This window comes from Salvelinus fontinalis, chromosome 12 (genome assembly GCF_029448725.1).
Source record: "Salvelinus fontinalis isolate EN_2023a chromosome 12, ASM2944872v1, whole genome shotgun sequence".
Taxonomy (NCBI): domain Eukaryota; kingdom Metazoa; phylum Chordata; class Actinopteri; order Salmoniformes; family Salmonidae; genus Salvelinus; species Salvelinus fontinalis.
This window is the reverse complement of record NC_074676.1, coordinates 8,258,746-8,276,499: the sequence shown is the minus strand read 5'-3', so window position 1 is coordinate 8,276,499 and position 17,754 is coordinate 8,258,746. Positions and strand designations below refer to the sequence as shown.

At 39.1% G+C, this 17,754-nt stretch overlaps 1 protein-coding gene across 2 annotated transcripts in view; it reads right to left on the bottom strand.

The window, feature by feature from the left end:
• The window catches only part of LOC129866726 (protein LSM14 homolog A-like), a 31,041-nt gene extending 17,495 nt beyond the window's left edge, over positions 1-13,546 (bottom strand). Inside the window, exons 1-2 of one of the 2 annotated variants that reach the window (XM_055939562.1) lie at positions 13,171-13,546; positions 3,599-3,762 (exon numbers count right to left, since the gene is read on the bottom strand). In XM_055939562.1, the coding sequence (XP_055795537.1) occupies positions 3,599-3,762; positions 13,171-13,291 (285 nt within the window). In that variant the 5' untranslated portion in view covers positions 13,292-13,546. The remainder of the gene's footprint in view (positions 1-3,598; positions 3,763-13,170) is intronic. The other variant, XM_055939563.1, reaches the window with a different exon arrangement.
• Between the last annotated feature and the right edge of the window lie 4,208 nt (positions 13,547-17,754).

Sequence of the window (17,754 nt, the reverse complement as noted above, 5' to 3'; positions counted from 1 at the left end):
GTCACTTAGCAAAATATTGATATATAAAATGAATGTGGTCGTAACATGATTTTGTGACATACAACAATATCATGTGACCGTAACAAGTGTCCACCACATAAACAGATGCATGCGCCATGTATTTATGTACTATACATGTGCACCTCAAAATCAGGTTTCAACTCAGGTTGCATGGCCTTACAACTTATGGAATACTATGTGATAAGTGTGTGTGTGTGTAACAGTATATCAAGTATGCTAATGTACTGGTGTGAATGCATTTTGGCAGTGGTGTAAAGTACTCAGTAAAAATACTTTCAAGTACTAAAGTATTTGAGGGGTATCTGTACATTACCATTTATATTTTTGTCTACTTTTACTTTACTACATTCCCAAAGAAAAAAGAAAAAGAAAATGTACTTTTTACTACATACATCCCAAAAGTACTCGTCACATTTTGACAGGAAAACTGTCCAATTGACACACTTATCAAGAGAACATCCCTGGTCATCCCTACTGCATCTGATCTGGAAGACTCACTAAACACAAATGTTTAGTTTGTTAATTATGTCTGAGTGTTGGTGTGCCCCTGCCTATCAGTCAAAAAAAATAAAACGATTGTGCCGTCAGGTTTAATAAGGAATTTGAAATTATTTATACTTTTAGTCAAGTATGACAATTTAGTACTTTATCCCACCACTGGATGTGGATAGGGGTTATAACATTTCTTTCACATGACCCATCAATTTAGACAAGTGTGTCTGGGTAAGCATCATCTAATAATGATAAAATATTTATCTGGACACTTTGTTTAGCTGGAATTTTTCCTTATTGTAGGCTACTACCACTTTTAGTCTTAAAACCTTTTGAGGCTAGGGGGTGCTGTTGTCACTATTTATGGAAATCGTGTAATTTTTTAAACGGCTTCCTACTAAATTCTTGATCGTACAATATGCATATTATTATTATTATTGGATAGAAAACAGTCTCTAGTTTCTATAGCCGTTGAAATTTTGTCTCTGGGTGGAACAGAACTCATTCTACAGCAATTTCCCTGACATGGAGTCAGATTTCACACATTTTGGCCCCTGATCTGGAGTCAGTTAAAAGGCCACTGTTATTGCTATGACTATACAGACACTGCTTACGTCTTCCCCTGGATGCCTTTACGTGATGACGATTTGAATGGTATCGATTGCGCAATCACAGCCCCTATAAAACAAAAACACGTGTAGGTAGGAACTCTTTTCCAGATGCGTCAGGCGCGCGGAGGACACCGACCTACTCTTTTTCCAAGCATTAGTGTAGCCAGTTATATTTCTCTGGTCATGTTTCTACTCGTTATAGGAGTTAAAAACATCATAAGGTAGTTAATTTAAACCGTTTTATAGCAATTTATATCCGTTTAGTGCGATTTTGGGACATTTATTTCTGAGACACTGTGAATCTCTGGGCACGGTTCCAGTTCATGCCGAACGCAATGGGCATTTCTACATGGCAAAAGGACAGCTTTCGACCAAAAGACGATTAGACCCAAGAAAGGTTTCTTTGCCCAAGATTCTGATGGAAGAACAGCTCAAAGTAGGAACAATTTATTATGATAAATCGTGTTTGTCGAGAAATGTTAATCGCTTATGACGCCATCTTGCTAGACGTAGCTTCGCTTGGCGCAAACTGTATTGAAAAGTAAGGATAATTTAAAAAATGTAAATCAGCGATTGTATTAAGAATTAAATTGTCTATCAATCGCTGTCCACCCTATATTTTTTAGTCACGTTTATGAGTATTTATGTATACGACTAGATCACTGTCTAATATGGCGCACGACATTGTCTGACCAGCTGGGCAACTTTTGTCATTGTCTAACCATGATTTTGGTGGCTAAATATGCACATTTTCGAACAAACTGTATATGTATGTTGTAATGTGATGTTACAGGAGTGTCATCTGAAGAATTCTGAGAAGGTTAGTGAAAAAATTAATATATTTTGGCGATGTTTACGTTATCGCTCTCTTTGGCTAGAATCAATGCTCTGGTAACGTTTGCATATGTGGTATGCTAATATAACGATTTATTGTGTTTTCGCTGTAAGACACTTAGAAAATCTGAAATATTGTCTGTATTCACAGGATCTGTGTCTTTTGATTAGTATATGCTGTGTATTTTTACGAAATGTTTGATGATTAGTAATTAGGTAAACACGTTGCTCTATATATTTATTCTAGTCCATTTGTGACGGTGGGTGCAATTGTAAACTATGACATCTACCTGAAATATGCACATTTTTCTAACAAAACCTATCCTATACCATAAATATGTTATCAGACTGTCATCTGATGAGTTTTTTTCTTGGTTAGTGGCTATCAATATCTTAGTTTAGCCGAATTGGTGATAGCTACTGGTGTTGGTGGACAAATAAAAGATGGTGTCTTATGCTAATGAGTTTAGCTAATAGATTTATATCTTTACATATTGTGTCTTCCCTGTAAAACATTTTAAAAATCGGACATGTTGGCTGGATTCACACGATCTGTGTCTTTCATTAGCTGTATTGGACTTTAATGTGTGAAAGTTCAATATTTAAAAAAATATTTTTTTTTAATTTCGCGGCTCTGCCTTTTCAGTGGAATGTGGGGGGGGGGGGGGGGCGGCACCCCAGTCCTAGACAGGTTAATCTTCACTATTCACTGTTTAGCACATGACCTCACATGTGAATACTTAAAGAGATGGGTGGAGCTGGCTTAAGAGGGTGGGAACAATGATGAATGGGTTTAGACAAAGGAGAGCTCTCCAGTAGGTACCAAAACATTCAAAAGGCCCTTTTCTCAAAAGTTTACCAACTTTCAAAGCAGAATTACTTTCCCATCACTCTTCAAAAATGCAGTGTATTATGTACACCATTTTGTAGCAAGGAAAAAAACTATTTCAAATTTTGCTACATAAGACCGATTTGAGCCATTCAGTCACATGCCTAAAAAACTATGAACCTGCACTTTGTAAAATTTGAAAACGGTTTTCTGACTGATGCATGCTTAATTTGTATCGTTTTGGGCTCCCACAGACCGATGCATTCATATCTTAAACATTTGAACCGGTGACCAAGGCAAATCGCATCGTTACATCGCTATGTGTTACATTGCCCAGCAAAATGTAGCTCAAACAGAAGAGGGTACAAACAAAGAGTCACCGACCAATAACCGAAACAGGTGGGGTTTTAAGATGGGTTCAAAAAGACACTCATGGGGGTGTCCACTGAAAGTTGACGAGTAACAACTGGAACCTAAAAAGACACCCACTAAATTTGCCCAACAAGAGGCAAACAAAAAGGCACAGGTGGAAAACCTTCACACTAATGAGACGGCAACCAGCACAGGTGTAACCATACTGACTAACGAGGTGACAATCGGTGCGCCCTATGTGCTAACGAGCTACACTTGCTAAAGTCCAACCTCAAAACATAAATGGAGAAACCAAAGCCTGTAACATGAATAATAATGCTTTCTATAATAGAACAATGCAAATTGACACTTAGCTGATTCTTGCCTTTTACTACATATGTCTGTTTTACCAGGGTGTACTTAGGATATTGAAGTACTTTGTGGTTGGGAGAAGCTGTACCTGGATGATGGCAGGGTCCTGAGGGAGAGAGCATGTTGGCTTTGGCGGCTCACACACAGTCAGGTCCTTGATGTCACTGCCTCTGAAGATTATGTACTCAAAGAACTCATCTCGGGGCGGGATGGGCCTATCAGTGGGCCGATCCTCAGTGCCAAAAGACTGAACTAATGGGGAAATACAAAGCGTCTGAATGGCCAGGCACTAAAATAGAAATTGGTTGATTTGTGACGCTCAACAAGTATGGCCTCTCCCATCTCCTCATTGGTTTTTAGGAGCATATACCCACATGGGTGATTGAAAGATTAACTTTAGGGCCACACTCTGGTCGGTTGTAGTAATGCTGTAAAGTTGGTTTCCAACCGCCATATAAAGTCCAAAGAAAAAAAAGAAGCCGGAAGGAGGAGAGATGACAAGAAACGAATTCGGTTTACCGTTTTATCTGTGGATTAACTGTCAGAGTAGAGGACCTTGTGCATTTCAGGTAAAACAACAACCCAATGTTTATATACCAGAACAAATTAGCTAGCAACAGCTAGCTAGGGGACTTTAAGTAGCAACCACCTAGCAGACCGGGTATGGTAACTGCTGGTGGTGAAGGAGACCAGAGGTAAAGAGGAAGTTTACCTAAAAGGGCTTTGTAGATGAACACATACAAATGTATCTTTATGCGTATATAAAGTGAGGTCCATCCTACCATTTGGTACAATGTGCAATGGTGGGTGAGTGACTTGGCATTCGTAATAAAGCGCAAGGATGCATGATAAACAGAGTCCAGCCTCTAAGACGGAGGAGGCTGCATGCATATACAACAAGTCACCATAAATCAAATTACAGAGAGAAAAGTAGCCTGAACAAGCTTCTTTCTAGCCATAAGCGGGAAGCAAGCCTTATTACAAAAAAATAAACTATTTAAGCTTTGTCACAAGATTATCCACGTGAACTTTAAAAAGGACAACTTGTCATCCAACTAAATACCTAGGTATTTGTAGGATTACACTTTTTCAATGCCTAAAATCACCAGATCTGACAATACTAACATTCTCTGGCAGAGTTCTAGCTCTGGTAAAGGTCATGAATTTAGTTTTGTACATTCAAGACCAGTTTGAGACCATAAAGGGAGGCCTGCAGTGACTGAAGAGCAGTCTGAAGCACTTCAACAGCCTGAACCAGAGAAGGAGCACATGAATATATAACTGTATCATCTGCATATCGATGTAACTTTGCTGGTTGCATCCCATTTCCCAACTCATTAATAAAAATTGAACACATGAGCTAAAAGTGGAACCCACCTCCTAATCTCAAGAAATGTAGATTTGTGATTCAGTATATACTGACCGACATACCGATAACTGCAAAAATAAACACTAGCATAAAGTGTCTTAATAGGGCATTGGGCCACCATTAGCTACAGATTGTATGCCAGATAGTGTTTTTTAACCAAATATTTTGTGTCAACTACTGGGCGTTACAGGTAGGGCTCGAAATTAAAACAATTATTGTTAGCACTGGTGGTCCCAGCTTCAAAAAGTTAAGAGCACAACATCTCTTCTGGTGCTCCTAGATTATTTGTTTTGATTGAGATATAGCATATTGGAATTATAGATAGTTTCTAGTGCATAACATGTGCTTTAAAAGTAATTCAACCCTGTAAAAGACATTTGTTTATTATAAAAAGCTAAAATATTACATTTCAACCACAGGTTTTTGTATTAAGTAAATTGTGGAATATTAAGTTTGTACAAAAGCACTACCTATTGAGATGCATTAGTGTTATTGTCAGTGTTATTTTATTTACCTGTAGCCTAATCTGACTGATTTACCGTCAATCTAATTCATTCTAACAGCTGATCGGCAATTGCGATAGAGCTGTGACTATGACCACAATTGCTTCCAAATTCATTATCTAAACATGGCCATTAATAATTTAATAATAACAAGGCTACAACAGCCTATGAGTTCAGTTTGTAACCTTCCCACTAGCCATGATTGGCTGAGATAATGAGTGGGCTGGACATGCCGAGAGAGGAGTTTGGATTGGTCTGCCATATAGAGGGCTTTTGTCTATTTGAGTTGGTCAGTCTGTTGGTAATCCTGTCGAATGTGGCATTTTTTTTAAATGTAGCTGCATAAGTGTTGCTCTCCACTTTCTGGAGGATCCAGTTTGGAAAATCTGTGGAATTAGAGTATGATAGCTAAAGAAATGGGAAAATACCTGTTTCCGGATTACATCGTCAAACTAAGGGCATTTGTGGCATCGATCTGAGACAGGGAGATGCGTCCACCATGCATGATGTTGTATACGGCCGTGTAAGATGGTCTAGCTAGCTACATTCAGATATTACACATTTCTAAATTTGACAGAAAGTTGTTTCATTTCAAGCTAAAGTGTACTGTTAGCTAGCGTGAGCTGGCTGGCTCCCTAGCGAACGTTAGGTGGCATGACGTGATGCGTGTGATCTTACATGTTTACCTAGGTAGCTAGCTACATGTCTTAAGCTAAAGTGTCCAACACTCGTTGAGTATGGCCATGGCCGTAAACGTCGGCAAAAAAGCATTAAAAAAAAATTGTTGCCAGCAGAGCTGGTTTGGCTGTTTTCATATTATCCAGATGTAAACAAATCGGCCAGAGCACACATACATTTGTATTTATTATGGATCCCTATTAGCTGCTGCTTCCTGGGGTCCAGCAAAATTAAGGCAGCTAATACAATTTTAAAAACATGACAATACATTGAGATTTCACAGCACACTGTGTGCCCTCAGGCCCCTACTACACCACATATCTACAGTACTAAATTCATGTGCATGTATAGTACGTACGTTATCGTGTGTGTGTGTGTCTGTGCCAATGTTTGTGTTGCTTCACTGTCCCCGCTGTTCCATAAACTGTTTTACTATTTTATTTTTTTTAAATCAAATTTTACTGCTTGCAACAGTTACTTGATGTGGAATAGAGCTCCATGTAGTCATGGCTCTATGTAGTACTGTGGCCTCCCATTGTCTGTTCTGGACTTTGGACTGTGAAGAGACCTCGTGGCATGTCTTGTGGGGTATGCATGGGTGTCCGAGCTGTGTGCCAGTAGTTTAGACAGACAGCTCGGTGCATTCAACATGTCAATACCTCTCATAAATACCACTTTCAGCCAGGAGAGATTGACATGCATAATATTATTATTAGCTCTCTGTGTACATCCAAGGGCCAACCGTGCTCCCCTGTTCTGAACCAATTGCAATTTTCCTAAGTCCTTTTTTGTGGCACCTGACCACACGACTGAACAGTAGTCAAGGTGCGACAGAACTAGGGCCTGTAGGACATGCCTTGTTGATAGTGTTGTTAAGGCAGAACGTCACTTTATTATAGACAGACTTCTACCCATCTTAGCTACTACTGCATCAATACGTTTTGACCATGACAGTTTACAATCTAGGGTTACTCCAATCAGTTTAGTCATCTCAACTTCGACATTATTTATTACAAGATTTAGTTGAGGTTTAGTGAGTGTTGTTTCAAATACAATGCTTTTAGGTTTTAGAAATATTTAGGGCTAACTTATTGCCACCCACTCTGAAACTAACTGCAGCTCTTTGTTGAGTGTTGCAGTCATTTCAGTCGCTGTAGTAGCTGACATGTAAAGCGTTGAGTCATCCGCATACATAGACACTCTGGCTTCACTCAAAGTTAATGGCATGTCGTTAGTAAGCATTGAAAAAAGCAAGGGGCTTAAACAGCTACCCTGGGGAATTCCTGATTCTAACCTGATTATATTTGAGAGGATTCCATTAAAAGAACACCCTCTGTCCTGTTAGACAAGTAACTCTTTATCCACATTATAGCAGGGGGGTGTAATGCCATAAGTTTTTCCAGCAGCAGATTATGATCAATAATGTCAAAAGCGGCACTGAAGTCTAACAAGACAGCCCCCACAATTTTATAAATTTCTCTCAGCCAATCAGTCATTTGTGTAAGTGCTGTGCTTGTTGAGTGTCCTTCCCTATAAGCATGCTGAAATTCTGTTGTCAATTTGTTTACTGTGAAATGGCATTGTGTCTGGTCAAACAATTTTCTTCCAGATGACGCAAAAAGGAGTGGCAATATCGTCTGCTATTATCCTTAGTAATTTTCCATCCAGATTGTCAGACCTCGGTGGCTTGTCATTGTTGATAGAAAACAATTCACTTCTTCCACACTGACTATACGGAATTCCAAAGTACAATTCTTGTCTTTCATAATTTAGTCCGATATACTTGGATGTGTTGCGTCAGCGTTTGTTGTTGGCAAGTCATCCCTAAGTTTGCTTATCTTGCCAATGAAAAAGTAATTAAAGTAGTTTGCAATATCAGTGGGCTTTATGATGAATGAGCCATCTGATTCAATGAATGAAGGAGCCGAGTTGACTTTCTCCCCCCCAAATTTATTTAAGGTGCCCCAAAGCTTTTTACTATCATTCGTTATCTTTGTCTCAGTGTATTTTTTTTTTCTTTAGTTAAGTCACATGATTTCTTAAATTTGCAGTATGTTTCCCAATCAGTTGGGCTGCCAGACTTAATTGCCATACAATTTTTCCTCATCAATCCAAAGGGATTTAACAGTTGTCATTTTCTTAATGGGTGCGTGCTTATTAGTAACTGAAATAAGTAGTTTCATAAGTGTCAAGTGCAGCGTCTGGTTGCTCCTCATTACACACCAGCAAATATCCTTTACATCAACATATGAATCACTACAAAACTTCTTGTATGAAGATTTGGGTGGGGCTAAAGCTTGAGAGGGTGTGAATGATGCTGAATGGGTGTAGACAAAGCTCTCTCACCTAAACACTAAAACGCACTTTCCTCAAAAGTGAGTTTACAAGTCTATCAACTTTCAAAGCAGAATTACTTTCCCATTGTTTTTAAAAATGCAGTGTATGATACCATTTTGTAGCTCTGTCTACTTTTTACCAATGGAAAAAAAATAATAATAATTGCTACACAAGACAAAATCCAGGTGGTGAGTCACATGTCATTATGTTGTCATCTTTTCTATAAAAGGGTTAAACTTATTAATCTTTATTGGTAAAAAAAAAGTTATTGAATTATAACCTACCAGTGGCACTTACGTAGACATTTGTCAGATCACAAATCACAGGGCAGACTACACAGATACAGACTTATGTCGTCACTGGGGAGTACCCGTAATTACTCAAGGAAGTAAACAAACTCAGCGTGACTGGTGAAAGTTTATGGATTTTTAAGACCTTAATTATGAATTTAAGTAGAGTATTATGCCCTCGGATCAAATGCAGTTATACTCCAGTTTGCAGAACGCATGATTGCAGTGCTTTAGAGAACGTAAATAAACCCGAAATATATCACACATAGATTGGCCGCTAGCTTCTTTGCTAACAAACACACTTCGGAAGCAGTAAGAAGTGTAGTCTATCATGAGCGCGTGATGCTGACTAGTCAGTCATTGAACATGTTATGAAGCGTCAGTAACGCTTAGAGCAAATACTGACAAAGAGAGAAAGGCAACCAATTATAAGCCCTTGATGAAAGTTATCACACAGAAAGTGTGCATACAATCATACTTGAAACACATCCATTATAACAACATTCCCTCAAAAGCATTAGATGTGACACACTGCCTGTCCAAATCAGTGTTCCATTTTCACTAGAATTCTATACTAGCACTCAATGGGCAAAAATGTGTTTGACATTGTTTTATTAACCTTCCGACTTGGTCAGAAACACAGGAGGGCAGATGTGTGTACCAAAATAAGTTATGTAAGCCATTGCCAAAAGATTTTAAATCTGGTTGACTGAAGATACTTATTTTTGAGACTGTATCCAACTTTGTAGTAACAATAACATTCAATTTGGCAAATATAAAAGGCCAAATGTAGTCTACTTTAAAATACACACATTCAAGGTAAATATGAAAGTAGTTTAATTAGGATATAAGCCATTTAAATTAAAAAAAAATCATGCTCAGGTAGTTTTAGACTCGTTTTTCACTCTCAAAATGACAATTGTTCATAAACAACGAAATGTGATCTGAGTCCATGTCAATGGTTAAATCACATGAAACATTTTTTTTTAGGTCTAGAAAATTTATATTTGAGTGTAATGCCATCATTGTAAATACAAATGTTGTTAACTGACTTGCCTTGTTAAATAAAGTTTAAATTAAAAAAATAGAAAAAAATGCCCCTTTAATTGCGAGTGAGTAATGGGCCTTGGGTGTCATCTAGCAATGGTTCTGTACTGCTGCTGCTCATTTCATGGCAAAGTTCACAAATAGATCCAAATTATATACACTTCTGCCAGGTAAGCCTACTTTTCAGGTAACATTTAAGGTTTTGTGGAAAATATTTCTCTCAACCCACAAGATGGTTAACAACAACTGCCTACACGGAGTGATAGACAAAATGAGCGCACCACTACGACAGCCACTATATACTGGAAATTAATTGGCAGATTGTGTTAGGTTTGGCATTTTCAGACAATAGTGGCTAACCAGGGGTGGAATTATGTCAATATTGGGAACTTGCGGTGGGAACTTGCGGTGTCAGATACTTGTGAGATTTGTTTATGACTGCTTGAGATGGAACACATGTATATGCAATTTTTCCTTGTGGAAATGTTTTGCAAGTTAGTCGTAGGTGGGCTGTGAGAGGGGATGCCTAGTCAGTTGTCCAACGGAATGTATTCAACTGAAATGTGTCTTCCGCATTTAACCCAACCCTTCTGAATCAGAGCTACTGGTAGCTTGCGATTTACCTGTTGGAGACCCCTGAATAGATTCTACAAGTTTCTGGAACTATTGGAGGGATGCAACACCCTTCTTCCACAAAACATTCCATAATTTGGTGGAAAACTGTCAGGCACCGCTCCAGAATCTCCTACTGTTGTTCAATTGAGTTGAGATCTGGTGATCTACCTTAACAAGTGACTGAGAGAAACACTTTAAACCCTCTATGCTCCTTTGAAACCCCTCTTTCAAATTCACTGACCTCTTATTTCATAGTAGCCTAAATAAATGGGAAACTGGCCATTTTGACTTGACTCCATGATGAGATGTTAATTGTGTAATTAACTCAGGAATCACACCTGTGTGGTAGCGCTTGTTTTCAATATACTTTGCCTGCAGTCCAAACACTTAAGACATACCCATGTCCACTTACCCTTGCCATATTCCCTTGGGGGAATCCCCATCACCATCATGGAGGGCAGCCCTCGTTTTTAGTCAGCTGTGTGAGTGTACAATTATGTTCACTCCATGAAACGCCCCATAATTCAAAATGCGAAGATTGTACATCTGCTAAGAAAAGTCAGTGAAAACATCAATGGAGAAGTCAGCATACAAGTGTAAGTAAAAACAAATGCAAATAAGTTAAATTGTGCTACTAATGCACAAACACGACTCGTAAAAAGTAAAAATGTTTGGTTATCTTCTGGTAATTGTAGAAAACATTTTCCTTCAGAAGTTCCAGCTAAGAAAGCTAACAGTTATCTAATTAATTTGCTAGCTATCATACAGTAGGCATATGTTAATTATATTTAATGTAAGTAGACATGCACTCATAATTGACTGTAGCGCATATAAAACACACACAAGCTACTGGTGACGAATTTCAAGCCAAAGGTGGTACATTTAAAAATCATTCCTTACTCTTTTTATATTAACAAATCAATACAGGAAGTACATATATAAATAATATACAAAAGACAATTGGGCTAGTGGGTACAATATCACATTACACAAGGACCTTAAGGGACATACATACACTTATTATTCTAACAGCTTTTTGGTTAGTAGAGTATTTAATTGTCTTAAAATACAGTTCAGTTTCTATTTTGTAAGGTAAAATGTGGTGTTTTGTTTGTAAATTTACATTTGTGTGAATATGAAATTTGGCCAAAAGAATAACTAAATTAATTACAACTTATTTCTATAGTAGTTAAAGAATCCAAGCACTACATCTCTCCACAATAGTGTAAGATCTTCATAAATGTGTTCAATTATAAATCTACTGATGTCTTGCCACAGTTTTCTTACATGAATACAATGCCAAAAGATGCAACACTGTTAATGGGTGGTCATTACAAAAGGAACAATTTGAGTTGATGTTTTCCGTAAACTTCTTCATATAGTGGTTGGCAGGATAATATTTAGAAATAATTTTAAAGGAAACTTCCTTCATTTTGTTAAGTAGGTATGTGTGGGGCAACATCCAAACTTTTTCCCAACAGATATTATCAATAAGTCCATTCCAATAAGGCATGACATACAACATCCTGCTGAAACAAGGTTCGTACCGCTCTGTTGAATGGACCAAAAGAGAAACAAATCTTTCCTACTGATGAGTCAACAGGGTCAATGGAAGGTAGGTTCTGAGGGTCAGGTCTTGACGCGTTCCTGAAGAATAAAGCAACACCTGAGGGAATGGCATCTAAAACAATTGCAAAATCTTTAGGTGTTACAGGGACCTTGTAAAGTGATAAGAACTCCTTATAAATAAGTAAAAGACACTCTGCAATTACCCGTTGGCTCGCCAATAGAATAGTATTAAGTATTTTTATACAATATATCCCAATCATTCCATATATAATATCTGTGTGGAGAATAATTATGCTTATAAATTAAGGACCATGACAAGAAAACCTGCCAATGAAAAGCAGAACATTTCACTGGAACTTTGTCAATATTATAATTGCAAACCAACATGAAGTTAAGGCCACCAAAAGTAGAGAAGCCATGAGGAATAAAATTCCACATAGAAGTGGGTTTTCTTAGGAATCGTTTTATCCAATTGATCTTAAAAGTATTACTTAAGTTAGTAACGTCCAGAAAATTCAGCCCAAGTGTTCATTACAACAGTTTTCCTAATGTAATGGGTACGGTTTCTCCACAGAAAGTTGAAAAGCATCTGGTCTCTTTCCTTCCTTCCTCCCTCGCCCTGCAAGTGTATACTCGTCAGACGTCATGAAGTGTCCACTTAATTTGAGGGGATAGGGTGTACCTTAAGTGCTTGGACCGTAACCCTTGTATCCCTCATTTACTCAAGTGTTTACTTTATTTTGGCAGTTAGCTGTATATAACTAAACTCGTTTGGTTTGCAGGTTAACTACTAATTTACGGGCACCAGTTTTTTTCCCCGTGCGCAACATTTTATGCTGGCTGGCAAATTGCCAAAGTTCAGCATCTCTACAGTGGAGTTGCTTATCAGTGTTAGCGATGCAGTTGTCGCGCTACGTCACCGTTTGTTAACACAATATGTCAGGTTTACATGATACTCTCAGCTTGTACTTGAAATAAACATGCTTAACTAACTCCATCACCAGGTAACTTCTTAGGTTTAGCAAGCCAACACTACTAGCTTGTTGGCAAGTTGGCTGGCTGACTAGTCAATTAGCTAACTTGCTAACGTTATCTAAGTAGACAACTTTTTCAGAACAGCATAAAAACAATTAGTCACAGTGTGATGAAATTTCGTTTGCTTACAGGCATCTCTGTAACGTTATGTAGTTAAATGTTATTTGGTTGGTGCACAACAGTGCCGAAATTCCTTGCATGAGTTAACTTTTTTTACCTTTTGCAAGTGCGACAGTCGAATTCTCAGTGTCAATAGTGTAGAGAATCCCTTCATAACGAATCTCGGCCTTCGAAATTAGGCTAATTTTGCTCCCGATATAAGGGGTTACTCCACTCATGATGGCTCCAAATCCAACTAGATCCCTCACTGAGCGTTTCTTTGAAGCATGTATGGCTATCCCTTTTTGTGCTTCTGACGTGCTATTCTTCGATTAGGTTTAACTGCGGTTTGCATCCAATATGTTGCATTACCGCCACCTACTAGACTGGAGTACAATTCCCTTATACTTTGCTTGAAAAAATTAATAAACAAATACCCTACTGTAATATTCATATGTGTAAACATACTGAATTATAATTGGATGCATTTTACCGCCATCTCATACTGTGCTATGATTGGTTAAGACCACCCAAATGGTTAGGTCATCGTCAGTTTGATCCTGGTTGGCGACACATGAACATGCCAGTTATAGCTAACTAATAAAGAGCTACATTATTAAGAAATATCCTGTAGTACTGCATTTTATTATTTTGTACAAAGCGTGCAAAACAAGACACCTACCATCTAACACTGCACTCACAATTTAAAAAAATTAATAAAATAACACCACCCTACTCCACTATTTACATCTATTTAGTCCTACCTCATGCCAACAACCTGAAATGATGCGACATCACAATTTAACACTCCTGAGTGGCTCAGTGGTAGAAGTCACTGTACCTCAGTGCAAGAGGTGTCACTATAGTACATGGTTTGAATCCAGGCTGCATCACATCTGGCTGTGATTGCGGTGCACAATTGGCCCAGCGTTGTCTGGGTTTGGCAGGAGTAGCCCGTCATTGTAAATAAGAATTGTTTTCAAATTAACACACTGTGACTCTTTTGATGACAAGTCTCGCTCACCCAAATGCCACCTCAACCTCAATTGTCTGCGATTTACATTCCATCCCTGCAGTACAGTTGATAACCAGTGCTATAAATGCTAAAAATCCAATCTTACTGAAACATACAGTTGAAGTCGGAAGTTTACATATACTTAGGTTGGACTCATTAAAACTCGTTTTTCAACCACTCCACAAATTTCTTGTTAACAAACTATAGTTTTGGCAAGTCGGTTAGGACATCTACTTTGTGCATGACACAAGTCATTTTTCCAACAATTGTTTACAGACAGATTATTTCACTGTATCACAATTCCAATGGGTCAGAAGTTTACATACACTAAGTTGACTGTGCCTTTAAACAGCTTGGAAAATTACAGAAAATTATGTGATGGCTTTAGAAGCTTCTGATAGACGAATTGACATCATTTGAGTCAATTGGAGGTGTACCTGTGGATGTATTTCAAGGCCTACCTTCAAACTCCGTACCTCTTTGTTTGACATCATGGGAAAATCAAAAGAAATCAGCCAAGACCTCAGAAAAAATTGTAGACCTTCACAAGTCTGGTTCATCCTTGGGAGCAATTTCCAAACACCTGAAGGTACCACATTCGTCTGTACAAACAATAGTACGCAAGTATAAACACCATGGGACCACGCAGCCGTCATACCGCTCAGGAAGGAGGCGCGTTCTGTCTCCAAGAGATCAATCAATCAATCAAATGTACTTATAAAGCCCTTCTTACATCAGTGGATGTCACAAAATGCTGTGCAGAAACCCAGCCTAAAACCCCAAACAGCAAGCAATGCAGGTGTAGAAGCACAGTGGCTAGGAAAAACTACCTAGAAAGGCCAGAGCCTAGGAAGAAACCTAGAGAGGAACCAGACTATGAGGGGTGGCCAGTCCTCTTCTGGCTGTGCCGGGTGAAGATTATAACAAAACATGGCCAAGATGTTCAAATGTTCATAGATGACCAGCAGGGTCAAATAATAATAATCACAGTGGTTGTCGAGGGTGCAACAGGTCAGCACCTCAGGAGTAAATGTCAGTTTGCTTTTCATAGCCGATCATTCAGAGTATCTCTACTGCTCTTGCTGTCTCTAGAGAGTTGAAAACAGCAGGTCTGGGACAGGTAGCACATCCTGTGAACAGATCAGGGTTCCATAGCGTCAGGCAGAACAGTTGAAACTGGAGCAGCAGCACGGCCAGGTGGACTGGGGACAGCAAGGAGTCATCAGGCCAGGTAGTCCTGAGGCATGGTCCTAGGGCTCAGGTCCTCAGAGAGAGAGAAAGAAAGAAAGAAAGAAAGAAAGAAAGAAAGAAAGAAAGAAAAAGAGAGAATTAGAGAGAGCATACTTAAATTCACACAGAACACCTGATAAGACAGCAGATAGAGATGAACGTACTTTGGTGCGAAAAGTGCAAATAGCTCCCAGAAGAACAGCAAAGGACCTTGTGAAGATGCTGGAGGAAACAGGTACAAAAGTATCTATATCCACAGTAAAACGAGTCCGATATCGACATAACCTGAAAGGCCGCTCAGCAAGGAAGAAGCCACTGCTCCAAAACCGCCCTAAAAAAGATAGACTGCGGTTTGCAACTGCACATGGGGACAAAGTTTGTACTTTTTGGAAAAATGTTCTCTGGTCCGATGAAACTAAAATAGAAGTGTTTAGCCATAATGACCATCGTTATGTTTGGAGGAAAAAGGGGGAGGTTTGCAAGCCGAAGAATACCATCCCAACCGTGAAGTGGGGGTGGCAGGGTCATGTTGTGGGGGTGCTTTTCTGCAGGAGGGACTGGTGCACTTTACAAAATAGATGGCATCATGTGGGAGGAAAATGATGTGGATATATTGAAGCAACATCTCAAGACATAAGTAAGGAAGTTAATACTTTTGTCGCAAATAGGTCTTCCAAATGGACAATTACCCCAAGCATACTTCCAAAGTTGTGGAAAAATGGCTTAAGGACAACAAAGTCAAGGTATTGGAATGGCCATCACAAAGCCCTGACCTCAATCCTATAAAAAATATTCTGACATTTACATTCTTATTAAAATAAAGTGGTGATCCTAACTGACCTAAAACAGGGAAATCTTACTCGGATTAAATGTCAGGAATTGTGAAAAACTGAGTTTAAATGTATCTGACTAAGGTGTATGTAAACTTCCGACTTCAACTGTATCTTGACAGGCATATCATTTCACTACATCGGTGCATTTCTTACAGTAATTTAAATTAGAAGCAAATGAAACCATTGCTGAAAGAATATAAAAGACTGAGATAATGGGAAATCGAATGAGAGGCTGATCTTGCTCTGTTGGAAGATATGACACATGCTGAATTTTTTATTATCGTTTTTAGAAAAAGATGGGACTTTTTTGCAGTAAGTACGGATTGGCTCATCAGATATCGTTTCCCAAAACCAATCTAAGAGGATTTTTGCGAGCTATGTTAAAAAGGCAAGCACATGCCATTCCGGTGCTATACACCCTCAGGTTTTTGATGTTGGGAGCTTGCCAATTGGGCATCTCACAGCCCTCAAGGAGCCATTGTTTTGGATGCAGTCATTAGCAAAACGCAGCAGCGCTGCATGGGTAAAATCAGTGGGGAAGCCAATCCATGTAAAAAAAACTATATTACAACGTGTGTGTTGTGATAATTTCATTGTTCACTCTATGAACTGTTAGTTCATTTACCCTGCCACCGTGAATTACAGTACATTTTGAAAGTATCCAAACCCCTTGACATTTTCCAAGTTTTGTTACGTTACAGCCTTATTCTAAAATTGAATAAATGTTGTTTTCCCCTCATCAATCTAAACACAATGCCCCCTAATGCCAAAGAAAAATCAGGTTTGTAGAAATGTTTTCTAATTTATAAAAAATGAAATATCACAGTTACTCAGTAATTTGTTGTAGCACCTTTGGCAACGTTTACAGCCTTGAGTCTTCTTGGGTATGATACAAGCTTGGCACACATGTATTTGGGGAGTTTCTCCCATTCTTCTCTGCAGATTCTCTCAAACTTTGTTAGGTTGGAGCATTGCGGGGAGCATTGCTGCACAGCTATTTCCAGGTATCTTGAGAGATGTTCAATCGGGTTTAAGTCCAGGCTCTGGCTGGGCCACTCAAGGATATTCAGAGACTTGTCCGGAAGCTACTCCTGAATTGTCTTGGTTGTGTGCTTAGGGTCGTTGTCCTGTTAGAAGGTGAACATTTGCCCCAGTCTGAGCGCTCTGGAGCAGGTTTTGGTCAAGGATCTCCCTGTACTTTGCTCCGTTCATCTTTGCCTGAATCCTGACTAATCTCCCAGTCCCTGCCGCAGAAAAACATCCCCACAGTATGATACGGCCATCACCATGCTTCACCGTAGGGAAGGTGCCAGGTTTCCTCCAAACGTGACGCTTGGCATTCAGGCCAAAGAGTTCAATCTTGGTTTCTTCAGACCAGAGAATCTTGTTTTTGGCAAACTCCAAGCGGGCTGTCATGTACCTTTTACTGAGGAGTGGCTTCCGTCTGGCCACTCTACCATAAAGGCCTGATTAGTGGAATGCTGCAGAGATGGTTGTCCTTCTGGAAGGTTCTCCCATCTCCACAGAGGAACTCTGGAGCTCTGTCAGAGTGACCATCGATGGTCCACCCGATGGTCACTCTGACAGAGCTCCAGAGTCACCTCCCTGACCAAGTCGCTTCTCC